Here is a 13,664-nt window from a genome sequence, read left to right as displayed (position 1 = left end):
TCGATATCCTATCGTAAACTTGTTGGAAGTGAGAGGCAGCTTTAGTCATCTTCCATCCTTTGAGCCGCATTCTATTTCTTGCTATGCCCTGCCACTTGTCTTCACTCCCCTCAAAGATGTAAAATCATCAGATAGGTGTCGATGAAATGTCTACCAATACACCAATCCATTGCTTTTAAATCTTTGAGGGGGTGTGAACGAGTGCACAGGCGAGAAGGGGTGAGAATTGAGCTCCTGTCATCCTATAGTAGCCTAGCGCACGCAGTCTTCCTGCTGTCTCAGTCAACAATAATCATTAACAGCCGACTCAGATAAATGGCGATGTGGCTATTAGTTGTCATTACTAAGTAGTTGTCATTATTATGAGTAATGGTGCCAGTACGCTCTGAATTACCAGCAAATCAATTATTATTTTACAAGTGGTGCCAACGATTGTCAACAAAATGAGGAATCCAATCCAGTCACCTCATCATGAAGAGATCGTCTTCTACTAGGAGCAAGCAAGGTAAGCAAGCTAGTTAAGTACACAACATCATTAGCTTAACCGCTAGGCTACCTGCCTGCCCTTCGAGCAGAGCAGGAAGGCCCATTGCCCTAACACAGACACAGCGTGTACACATGTTGCTCCAGAGCCAGTGCTGTTCTTCCTTCAGACAAACATTCATAAACAATGTGCTCATTTGCACAGTATCTTCAGTTCACATTCACTTGTTAATTTCCAAACTCACCAAGTAGCTACTACCTACACTCATATAACTTTATAAGCTGGATTGCCTATCTCTGCAATTAGTTTGTTGTTTGCGGTCATTGGCCTATTTAGGTCGCAGCCTCTATGGAAATTTGCTAGTACTTGTGCTAATTTTGTTAGCATTCTGGTGATAGACACCAATGTTTTTTTTTAGCAGCCCCTTGTGTACTATAACGGTAATAGGGAGAGGTTGAAAATGTCAGACACTTGCCAGCTGTTCAGCGCATGCTCTGCTTACGTGTCCTGGTAATCCGTCTGTCCCTACGGCCTTGTGACTGTTAACCTGTTTAAAAAGGTTGGCTAAGGCGAGTGTGGTCACACAGTCATCCGGAACAGCTGGTGCCCTCATGCATGGTTCAGTGTTGCTTGTGTCGAAGCAAGCACAGAAGGCATTTAGCTAGTCTGGTAGGATCGCATCACTGGGCAGCTCGTGGCTGGCTTTCCCTTTGTAATCTGTGCCGGTTTGCAAGCCCTGCCACATCTGATGAGCGTCAGCGCTGGCATATTAGGATTTGATCTTAGTTCTGTATTGATGCTTTGCCTGTTTAATGGCTCGTCGGAGGTCGTAGTGGGATTTCTTGTAAACGGACGGATTAGTATCCCACTCCTTGAAAGCAGCAGCTCTAGATTTTAGCTCAGTACGGATGTTGCCTGTAATTCACGGCTTCTGGTTGGGATATGTACGTATGGTCACTGATGTGGTAAACTTCTTAATGCCATCGGATGAATCCCGGAACATATTCCAGTCTGTGCTAGCGAAAATAGTCTTGTAGCTTAACATCTGCTTCATCAGACCACTTCTGTATTGAGCGCGTGCGTCACTGGTACTTCCTGTTTTGAGTTTTTGCTTGTAGGCAGGAATCAGGATAGAGTTATGGTCAGATTTAGATTTCCCAAATGGAGGGCAAGGGAGAGCTTTGTATGCAATTCTGTGTGTGGAGTAAAGGTGATCTAGTGTGTGTGTGTGTGTGTGTGTGTGTGAAACATTTGGGTCTTCATGACAATTTACTTTCTTGTGTACCAAAATAAATAAGACTGATAAAGCACGTGAAACATGTTGTTTTCTTCCCTTCGGGGTAAGTTGGTGAAGAGTGGGTAGGCTCATGGATCTGGTGGCCAGTTTTGGAACCAAGGTGGTTTTCACCATGGAGCACTCAGCCAAAGTGTGTGTGTCATTGACAGTCTCTCCCTCAGACACACAAACACAGAGAGAAAGACAGGACATCTAATGATCACAATCAATTAGCTAAAATGATGGAGTTGTCAGTAAACTTTTATGAATGATGATCTAAGGTGTTTGCGTTAGAGATCACTTTGTGTTTGTCAGAGAGATAAACACGGTCAAATTCATTCATATCAACATGAATTAAATCCTTTCTGCCCACTGCCATTGGGGTCTTTTGCACACTAGAACTCTACTATTTTACTTGCCTCACTACATATTTATATTTATGTTTTGTATGATTGTCTTGTATTGCTGTGAGTATTTGTATTGTTTTTACTATTCCTGTATGACAAATTTCATCTTATCTCTCAGCAGATGAGATTGTTCCACCTGGCCATGGAGATGTCGGCAACGCGTTCCAGTACCTTTTCCTGCAAGCTGAAGTTCAATTATTGTCATTATTTTGGTCCTTATTTCTGCGATCTTTCCTGCCATCCAGGGTTGTCTATTAGTGTTTATTTTTAAGGATTTGTTGTTTACTGTTCATAATCACACTGAAATGTAAAATTATTCAATTTAAATATATTTGTATATTATTGTTCAGTGTAATAATTAGTTCTAGTAATGTTTATTTAATACAAACAACACCAGCAATTGCAGTGAGTGTTGGTGTTTCTCTCATGCCTCTCAATGCAGTTAGAATGAAACGGAATAGAATCTTTGAATGTGGTTCTCACTTCTTACTTTTTGACTGAAGCACACTTTAAAAGCTCATAACTTGGGTTCTGGTAAAGATAGCTCAGTGATTTATACATATCTGGATTGGGGACAGTGTGTAGTTTGAGGAAGAAACAAATGCCACCATGTAAATGGTTTCCCCCATACGTCCTTTCTATTCATCCACGCATGTCCTGGATGCAAAGTCCTTTCTATTCATCCACGCATGTCCTGGATGCAAAGTCCTTTCTATTCATCCACACATGTCCTGGATGCAAAATCCTTTCTATTCATCCACACATGTCCTGGATGCAAAGAAAGCAGAGTGCCAACGGCATAAAGATGGGACATGGGCAAACATAATGGGCACTACTGTGAGGAGCACTTTGAACACAATGCCCTTAGGTAGGTGTTCGTTATTTCATGCAGAGGTTTTTATACCTATTTATGCCTAATCCGAAGAAATGCTTATGTTATCTTTATACCTATAGAATGACAATTAGCCTAGTTGGTTGATATGGAAATGCTTTTTTAAGCACTGTTGCTACAGGGGGAGTGAATAAAAGTAGATTAGCCACGTCAATCACACTTAACCAAGCACTAGATAACAACAACTGTGTTCAAAACTGCCCATTGTATATTGTTAAGTTAAATACTAAACAACAAAAATGTAAATACACACAAACAAACACACACACATACATACATACATACATATATATATATATACATATACATATACATATATACACATATATATATATATATATATATATACACATATACATATACATATACATATACATATACATATATACACATATACATATATATACATATATACACATATACATATACATATATACACATATACATATACATATACATATATACATATATATACATATACACATATACATATAAATTCCATGCAGCAATGTATTCCCATGCCTCACTCAAGGACCTCTCCAAATGCCCAAAACAGGAATGGGGTGTTACTTTGGGAAACTGAATTGGTAGTGCCATTTATGCCAGCCTTGGAATGTCCAGTTTATACCCAAACACTGTAAAAAAAAATATATATATAAATTGCGTAGAGAAAAGGACACCGCTTTCCAATGTGTGTATATATATATATATATATATACTCGCATGACACCACTGCTCAATATCCACCTCGGACCGACACACGGTGTGCTCAGCGCATTATAAACTAGGTTAACTGTAAACAAAACAAAAACAACTTACCATTCACTGTGGAAATGGCACCAACCAGAAAACAAACTACAAAGAGTGGTATGGAGAACGCGAAACGAATTTGGGTCTTCATTGTGGCTTCTCTCACTCTCTCTTTGAACTCTTGGGACAAAAACACAGCTGCTCCGTGTGGTGTTGCTGCGTTGGTTGGTGAGATTGAAAGATAGGCGGTGTCAGAGTGAGAGCGCGAGTATCTCTGCTTCCATCCAATGAGGTTCTGTTTTATAATTGTAAGCCCTCCCTGTGGGTGTGATTTGAAAAACGGTTTAAAGTAAATATAGCACGGTGAAAAGGCGTAACTGTCAGAGTAGTGATGCGTTATTGACACATTATTATGTATCCTAATAAAAACTATTCAGTTAGGAAGTAAGGTATGACAATAAAAAAAACTGTTCAGTTAGGAAGTAAGGTATGACAATAAAAAAAACTGTTCAGTTAGGAAGTAAGGTATGATTTTTTTTAAACTGTTCAGTTAGGAAGTAAGGTATGATTTTAAAAAACTGTTCAGTTAGGAAGTAAGGTATGATAATAAAAAAAACTGTTCACTTAGGAAGTATGGTATGATATTAAAAAACTGTTTAGTTAGGAAGTATGGTATGATCAACTGCCATTTTTTTTTACCAGCCAGGGATTTGGTGGAATGATATTTCCCTTCACACATTATAATGGCATGGAATAGTATGGAATGGGAATAGCATGGAACGGAACAGACAGTGGTGGAAAAAGTACCCAAATGTCATACTTGAGTAAAAGTAGGCTCCTTAATAGAAATGACTCACGTAAAAGTGAAAGTCACCCAGTAAAATACTACTTGAGTAAAAGTTTAAAAACAAGTATTAAGTTTTAAATACACTCAAGTATCAAAAGTAAATGTAATTGGTAAAATATACTTAAGCATCAAAAGTAAAAGTATAAAAAATTCTAATTCATTATATTAAGCAAACCTGAGGGCACCATTGTCTTGCTTATTTCATTTGTGGCTAGCTAGGGGCACACTCCAAAAATCAGACATCATTTATAATGAAGCATTTGTGTTCATTTAGCCCACCAGATCAGAGGCAGCAGGGATAACCAGGGATGTTCTCTTGATAAGTGTGTGAATTGGACCCCTTTGCTGTCCTGCTAAGCATTTGAAACGTACTTTTGGGTGTCTCGGGAAAAGGTATGGAGTTAAAAGTACATTATTCTTTCGGAATGGAGTGAAGTAAAAGTAAAAGTTGTCAACAAAATCAATAGTAAAGTACAGATACCCCCAAAAAATACAAAGTAGTACTTCAAAATAGTTTACTTAGTTACTTTACACCACTGGGAACAGAACAGAAGAGATCAGATCAAATCATAACAGAAAATAAATAATATAGAAAGAAATATAATAGAATATAAATAGATACCTGATTGTCCATTTGGTTAGAACTGAATAAATCTTGAGTGCCAATCAATTAAGTATGGAAAGGTGAAAACATAGTCATTATAAAAAATAAACAATGTTTTTGTAATGCTCTTCGAATGTGTTTTGTATCTGATAAGCCAACTGTGGTTGCAAACCAACTTTTGATTAAAATGTGGCTTATAGGCCTCCCGAGTGGCGCAGTGGTCTAAGGCACTGCATCGCAGTGCTAGCTGTGCCACTAGAGATTCTAGGTTTGAGTCCAGGCTCTGTCGCAGCCGGCCCCGACCGGGAGGCCCATGGGGCGGCGCACAATTGGCTCAGCGTCGTCGGGGTTAGGGGAGGGTTTGGCCGGCACTAGCGACTCCTCTGGCGGGATGGGCACAGTGCACGCTGACACGGTAGCCAGGTGTACAGTGTTTCCTCTGACACATTGGTGTGGCTGGCTTCCGGGTTGGATGGGCATTGTGTAAAGAAGCAGTGCAGCTTGGTTGGGTTGTGTTTTGGAGGATGCATGGCTTTAAACCTTTGTCTGTACGGGAGTTGCAGCGACGAGACAAGACTGTAACTACTACCAATTGGATACCATGAAATTTGGGAGAAAAAAGGGGTGAAACAACAAAAGAAGTGGCTTATAACATTGCCTCTATATAGACACAGACCATGGCATCATTCCTACACCACTATATTGTTGAAAGACCATGTTGTTTTCCAAGATTTAGTCTGACAGCTGCAACGGATGTTTACTTTTGCAGAATCTGTGGATCATTTTTAAAATCTCTTGTGAGGGAGTGCTAGAGAAGTCAACTGCTGAGTATGCAGAAATGGTCATTTGGTGGTGGTGGGTCTAACTAACTACTCTACACACACACATATACACACACACACACTATAAGACTGAATGTGGGTGTTATTCGGGCTGAGATCCATCCGTGGTGTCAGAGGTGATTTGTGTGTTGATAGAGTAAGTGGGTGTAAGTAAACTGAACTCAATATGTTCTCTCTCTGTTCTTATTATTCTTTTGTGTGTGCACATTATTAACAGTAAATGTAACATTTTGAGATCCAATCTTTACTAGAAAACATGTTTGAGATACGTGACCCAGCCAGCACATAACGTTCTGAGACTTATATATTTCTTAAAGCTTGGGATAGTGTGATTGTCCTATGGTTATTTTGCATTCAACCTTCCCACAACATTCTGGGAATTGTGCTAGAACCATATTTTTCTCAGGTTGGAATTTTAGTACTTCAGTATAACGTTTCCTTCAGGTTTCCTCATGGTTTTATTTAAAGCAATGTTCTCAAATTGTTCCCAGAATGTTAAGAAACAACGTTCTTCTGTGGGAATTTCAGTACTTCCGCATACCATTTTCTGCAGGTTTCCTCATGGTTCTATTTCATATAATTTTCTCAGAACACAATTATTTTTTTAACCTTTATTTAACTAGGCAAGTCAGTTAAGAACAATTCTTAGTTTCATTGACGGCCTAGGAACAGTGGGTTAACTGCCTTGTTCAGGGGCAGAAAACCGATTTTTACTTTGTCAGCTCGGGGATTCAATCTTGCAACCTTTCGGTTGCCAGTCCAACGCTCTAACCACTAGGCTAGTAAATGGGTAATGATTAATGGGTAAGCAAATTAATTTCCTATCTGTGCTTGGAGTTCAAAACAGTTAACCCAAACTAAGACAGCAGTGTTATTACATTTTTTATTAAAAATCTTATTCTCAGAACGTTATTTAATTACCTTCAATTACCACTTATCATTTCCATTCTCAGAACATTAATAAAACCTCCAATTAAACTGTCAGGGAACCATAGTAAAAATGTTCTCAGAACCTCCATGCAACCTAAAAATGAACTTTCCAAGAACAGGCAAAACGTTCCCTTCTCAGAACGTTTAAAAAACATTCTGTTTTACTGGTCAGGAAACTTATGGCTTTATTCCCAGAACCAATGGGAAACCAAAAATGTACTTTCTCACAACTTCCAAGGAACTAAATGTGCTAGCTGGGAAGAGTCCATATCAGCTGTAGGACTCTCTGATATACTCATTCTAAAAAATAACCAATGGTAATAACCAATAATTCTATTAATAGAATTGCTAAGTACATTTTGATTGACTGACACATACATTACATTCCCTGACACCACATTGACTGACATCACCATTTACTGTAACCTAGTAACTGGTAGAGTTCTGATCTAAAAATAGATTTCTCAAAACATTACCATTGTGGAAGGGATTTGGTGCATTTTCCAGTACAGTGCTCTCCAGTAAAGCTCTTTGAAGACCCCTTATAATAACTTCAAACATGTATTCCTGATCTCTCCTATGATATGAACGCCCCATAGGCTCCCAAATAGCATAAGATTAGCATCAGTTCATGGAGAGGGTCAGCATGTTTACTGCATGGAGAATCTGTAATGACTCCTGTTTCTAACTGATACTGAGATACAACAGAGGTTTTCAGATGTAATTTTCAGATGAGAAACGCATTCATTTTTACATTTACGTTTGACATTTTACAGATGTAGGATCTTAATTTGATCCCTCTTTTGTTGCTAAGAATTTTCCTGTAAAGCAAAAAATATCCATGAATTATAATTCACATAATAATTCACATTTCCTATTGCTGCAGGATTATGTTCCTTCTCTAGGAACCCTGGGAGGGCCAAGAGAACAGAGGTGTCTGGTTATATATCTGTCATAGCTTTCTGGATATAGTGTTATAATGAAGTTCACTACTGACACAATCTATTCTACTCTATTCCATTCTGATCTGTTCTATTATATTATATCTAAGCTGTAAAAGATAGGCTATCCGTTGTGTATCAGTAACAATTAAACAGCCTATTATTCAGTGAGAGGAGTCCACAGTTTGAATGCATGAGAACCACACCAAGGTATTTCCTACCCTGTGACTAAGCCATGTGGCTTTGAAACCTTGTCAAAAGTCATTATTGTACGGACAGAACCATACAACCGTTGTATAGTCGGCTTGGATAAGTCAATCAGTCAACTTCAAACAAATAGTCAGGTATGGTGTGAGTCATCACATATGTTTCCTATGATGTTCACCTCTTGTCTAAAGGGGATTTTCCTCATGACTTACCTGTCCAATATCAGGCCTCTCTCCAAGGGGCTTAATCAGAAACGGACTGGCCATAGAGCGGTTCTGGCAAATGCCAGATTGACTGGTTCATCTTTAGCCCAGAGGGCTGGTCTAAAGATGGTGGTAGTTTTAGTGCAGAATTGCCATTATTTAGCTAATAATGGTGGCCTCAAGGGAAGAGAATTGTGGGAGCCTTGAGGCAAAATTAGGGCGGTGTGCTAGAAATTCCCAGGAGGATTTCTGTCTCCAGTCTGTCCCTGGGTTCAATTGGTTCATTTAAAAAAAATCTATGATAATCACTGATTCCTTGGTCCAGATTATTATTGGTGGGTTAAATTAATGATAACTGAATCTTTATTGTAATGTTTGAGTTAATAATCCTGAGTCAATATTGGAAATTTCGATTTTGGACACATTTTTCATTTGATTTCAATGTACTCAAAAACAGTATAGTTATTTCTCATATCAATAGGCTTTGTATTGTATTTCCTGTATTTCCTATCTGAGTGAAACCTTTAGTTTTTTCAGACCCCTGATGTGTGCAGATAATAAACAATCATTTGTTTTGCAATATTTCACACATTTTGTATTAATTCTACAAATATTTTTAAATTAAGATACAGCTTTTCTCAATATGAAGGCAATTTGTAACTTTATGTACTTTTATTTGGTGCAGCAAATTGCCCTCATTCTCATAAGCAATGGTTGATTTGTCACATTGAGTGAATAGTCTACTTTAGTAAATGCCAATGTCGCCTCCCAGTGGCCAAATTGTATTGATTAGAAACGATCGACTTCACTGATGACAACCTGATACTGAAATGAAAAGAATCCATGTATCAAACCCTGAGATTCAAATAACTGAGAAACAAACAGCCTAGTGATTCACTGTATTATTTGGCCTACTTATACAACGGGTGGGTCTAACCCTGGATGCTGATTGGTTAAAATCGCATTCCAGCCGGTGTTTATTCCACAAGTTACCACTGGCTAAATCTATGACGTTAAAATACATATTTACTCTGTCGCGTCTCAATGCGCAATCAACTGTCTCATCAGCCCAGCAGACAATTTATAAACTTGATCTACACTATATAAAGCATGTAGACATTATCGCCCATTTATTTTTGACTAACATTTGGTTTTCAACAGCGTTGATTTGTATAAACCTAGCTGCAGACAGCTTTTCTCAGCCAGTCGAAATCATGAATCAACTGGCATGATTTTTATGCAAATATACAAAAAGAAATGTCTATAGAAAACAGGTCAAACGAAACGAGATGCAGATAGTTTGCAGTCCTTCCAGCTTCCGTTTGAAGTGATTGTGTTAGCTGTGTTGTTGACTAGATGACGAGAGAGCACATTTTCAATGCCATGCGAAATCACGCCTCATTAGCGTTATGGATGAGTGCAAATAAATGTCACTAGAACCCAGTTTAAACAAATGCAAATGCAGCTACTTTGCTGTTATTCTGGCTGCACTGTTTGACGTGACTGTAAATTAGCCGTAATTGGCTAGCAACAGTAGCAAGCAAGGGATAAGAACGTTGCCAGCCAGTATGGAAATGGAACATTTAGAACGAACGACTGGGAACAGAACAAAAAGACTAAGGGGCTGGGTCACGTCTCTGGCAACCGAACCGAAAGAACGAACGACCAGCCGGCTTGGGTAACAACCTTAGATTTGTGTCGGGGCTATACAGTGCATTCAGAAAGTATCCCAACCCCTTGACTTTTTCCACATTGTGTTACATTACAGCATTACTCTAAAATTGATTACCTTACTTTTCCTCCGCATCAATCTACACACAGTACCCAATAATGACAAAGTTACAACAGGTTTTTAATTGTTTTTGCAAATGTATAAAAAAAAGAACTGAAATACCTTATTTACATACAGTACCAGTCAAAGGTTTGGACACATCTACTCATTCAAGTGTTTTTCTTTATTTTGACTATTTTCTACATTGTAGAATAATAGTGAAGACATCAAAACTATGAAATAACACATATGGAAACATGCAGTAACCAAAAAAGTGTTAAACATATATTAGATTCTTTAAAGTAGCCACCCTTTGCCTTGATGTTCTTGATGTGCCTTGATGTTCTTGATGTGCTTGATATTCTCTCAACCGGCTTCACCTGGAATACTTTTCCAACAGTCTTGAAGGAGTTCCCACATATGCTTAGCACTTGATGGCTGCTTTTCCTTCACTCTGTAGTCCAACTCATCCCAAACCCTCTCAATTGGGTTGAGGTGGGGTGATTGTGGAGGCCAGGTCATCGGATGCAACACTCCATCACTCTCCTTTTTGGTCAAATAGCCCTTACACAGCCTGGTTTTGGGTTGGGTCATTGTCCTGTTGAAAAACAAATGATAGTCCCACTAAGCGCAAACCAGATGGGATGGCGCATCGCTGCAGAGTGCAGTGGTACCCATGCTGGTTAAGTGTGTCTTGAATTCTAAATAAATCACAGACAGAGTCAGCAGCAAAGCACCATCACACTTCCTCCTCCATGCTTCACGTGGGAACCACACATGTGGAGATCATCCATTAACCTACTCTGCATCTCACAAAGACATGATGGTCAGAACCAAAAAACTCCAATTTGGACTCATCAGACCAAAGGACAGATTTCCACTGGTCTAATATCCATTGTTCGTGTTTCTGGCCAAAGCAAGTCCCTTCTTATTATTGGGGTTCTTTAGTAGTGGTTTCTTTGCAACAATTCAACCATGGTGGCATGATTTATGCCGTCTCCTCTGAACAGTCAATGTTGAGATGTGTCTGTTACTTGAATTCGGGGAAGCATTTATTTGGGCTGAAATTTCTGAGGCTGGTAAATCTAATGAACTTATCCTCTGCAGCAAAGGTAACTCAGGTTCTTCCTTTCCCGTGGCAGTCCTCGTGAGAGCCAGTTTCATCATAGCGCTTGATGGTTTTTGCAACTGCACTTTAAGAAACTTTCAAAGTTCTTGAAATGTTCCATAATGAATGACCTTCATGTCTTAAAGTAATGGTGTACGTTTATCTTTGCTTATTTGACATGTTCTTGCCATAATATGGACTTGATCTTTTACCAAATAGGGTTATCTTCTGTATACCACCCCTACCTTGTTGTGTTGTAAAAAATGCCACAAATGAACTTTAACAAGACACAAGTAAAAATAAAGAAAAACCCTTGAATGAGTAGGTGTGTCCAAATGTTTGACTGGTACAGTATTTATTTAGACCCTTTGCTATGAGACTCAAAATTTAGCTCATGTGCATCCTGTTTCCATTGATCATCCTTAAGATGTTTCTACAACTTGATTGGAGTCCACCTGTGGTAAATTCAATTGATTGGACATGATTTGGAAAGGCACACACCTGTCTGTATAAGGTCCCACAGTTGACAGTGCATGTCGGAGCAAAAACCAAGCCATGAGGTTGAAGGAATTGTCTGTAGAGCCTTGAGACAGGATTTTGTTAAGGTACAGATCTGGAGAACGGCACCAAAACATTTCTGCAGCATTGAAGGTTCCCAAGAACACAGTGGCCTCCATTATTATTAAATGGAAGAAGTTTGGAACCACCAACACTCTTCCTAGAGCTGGCTGCCCGGCCAAACTGAGCAATCGAGGGAGAAGGGCCTTGGTCAGGGAGGTGACCAAGAACCCGATGGTCACTCTGACAGAGCTCCAGAGTTCCTCTGCTGCGATGGGAGAACCGTCTAGGACAAACATCTCTGCAGCACTCCACCAATCAGGCCTTTATGGTCGAGTGATCAGACGGAAGCCACTCCTCAGGAAAAGGCACATGACAGCCAGCTTGGAGTTTGCCAAAAGGCACATAAAGGATTCTGACCCTGAGAAACAAGGTTCTCTGGTCTGACGAAACCAAGATTGAACTCTTTAGCCTGAATGCCAAGAGTCACGTCTGGAGGAAACATGGCACCATCCCTACGGTGAAGCATGGTGGTGGCAGCATCATGCAGTGGGGATGTTTTTCAGTGGCAGGGACTGCGAAACTAGTCAGGATTGAGGGAATGGTGAACAGCGCAAAGTAGAGAGAGATCATTGATGAAAACCTGCTTCATAGCTGCGGTGAAGGCTCACCTTCCAATAGGATAACGACTCTAAGCACACAGCAAAGACAATGCAGGAGTGGCTTTGGGACATTTCTCTGTATGTCCTTGAGTGGCCCAACTAGAGCCCGGACTTGAACCCGATCTAACATCTCTGGAGAGACCCGAACATAGCTGTACAGCGATGCTCCCCATCCAACCTGACAGAGCTTGGGAGGATCTGCAGAGAAGAATGGGAGGAACTCTCCAAATACAGGTGTGCCAAGCGTGTAGTGTCATACCCAAGAAGACTGTAATAGCTGCCAAAGGTGCTTCAAGAAAGTACTTAGTAAAGGGTCTGAATACTTATGTAAATATCTGTTTTTTTATATACATTTGCAAAAATGTTTTGCTTTGTCATTATGGGTTATTGTATGTAGATTGACGAGGAAAAATGTTTTTATCCATTTTAGAATAATGTAACAAAATGTGGAAAAAGTCAAGGGGTCTGAATACTTTCCGAATGCACTGTATCTCATGGAAGAATGAAATAGTATGAATACATTCATCAAAATAACCTTGTTTATGAAAATATGTCCGTCATTATTGGAATATGTTGGTAACCCCTTGTATAAAAGTGATAATGCCCTCGAAGCCGGTATTTGGAGGACATATTGACACAGTTCTACAAAATAACACCCATGCCAATATATCCTCCAAACACCCGCTTCTCTGGTGTTATCGCTTAAATAGTATTTTTATTTCACCTATATTTAAGTCCGTTTAGAACATTCTTACAATGACGGCCTACCCCGACCAAACCCTAATGACGCTAGGTCAATTGTGCACCGCCCTATTGGACTCCGAATAACGGCCAGCTGTGATACAGCCTGGAATTGAACCAGGGTCTGTAGTGACACCTCTAGCACTGTGATGCGGTGCCTTAGACTGCTGCGGCACTAAGGAGCTTGTGACAGTTATTGCGAAATTGTAAGTGCTGTACACAAGTAGCGCAAAATGAAAGATTAAAATGGTTATTAATATATACATTGTAAAATCATGATTTACAACACTACAAATATTTCTCAGGAAGTATTGACAACATGGAAAACATTGAAGGGGGCTACAGTAAAACATAATATGCATCTCAAATAATAATCCAACTGGGCGTAACAAAATACTTTTTATGTATCCTTATCAATTACTACCTTTTTATACGTAGATG

General features: G+C 39.4%; 1 protein-coding gene across 2 annotated transcripts in view; it reads right to left on the bottom strand.

The window, feature by feature from the left end:
• Positions 1 to 4,060, bottom strand: part of mfge8b (milk fat globule EGF and factor V/VIII domain containing b) — a 45,449-nt gene extending 41,389 nt beyond the window's left edge. For both annotated transcript variants that reach the window (XM_029668624.2, XM_029668625.2), the window contains exon 1: positions 3,879 to 4,060. In XM_029668624.2, the coding sequence (XP_029524484.1) occupies positions 3,879 to 3,960 (82 nt within the window). In that variant the 5' untranslated portion in view covers positions 3,961 to 4,060. The remainder of the gene's footprint in view (positions 1 to 3,878) is intronic.
• Positions 4,061 to 13,664: the final 9,604 nt, after the last annotated feature.

The sequence above is a fragment of the Oncorhynchus nerka genome, linkage group LG9a (assembly GCF_034236695.1).
Source record: "Oncorhynchus nerka isolate Pitt River linkage group LG9a, Oner_Uvic_2.0, whole genome shotgun sequence".
NCBI lineage: Eukaryota > Metazoa > Chordata > Actinopteri > Salmoniformes > Salmonidae > Oncorhynchus > Oncorhynchus nerka.
This window is presented reverse-complemented; position numbering and strand designations above follow the sequence as displayed.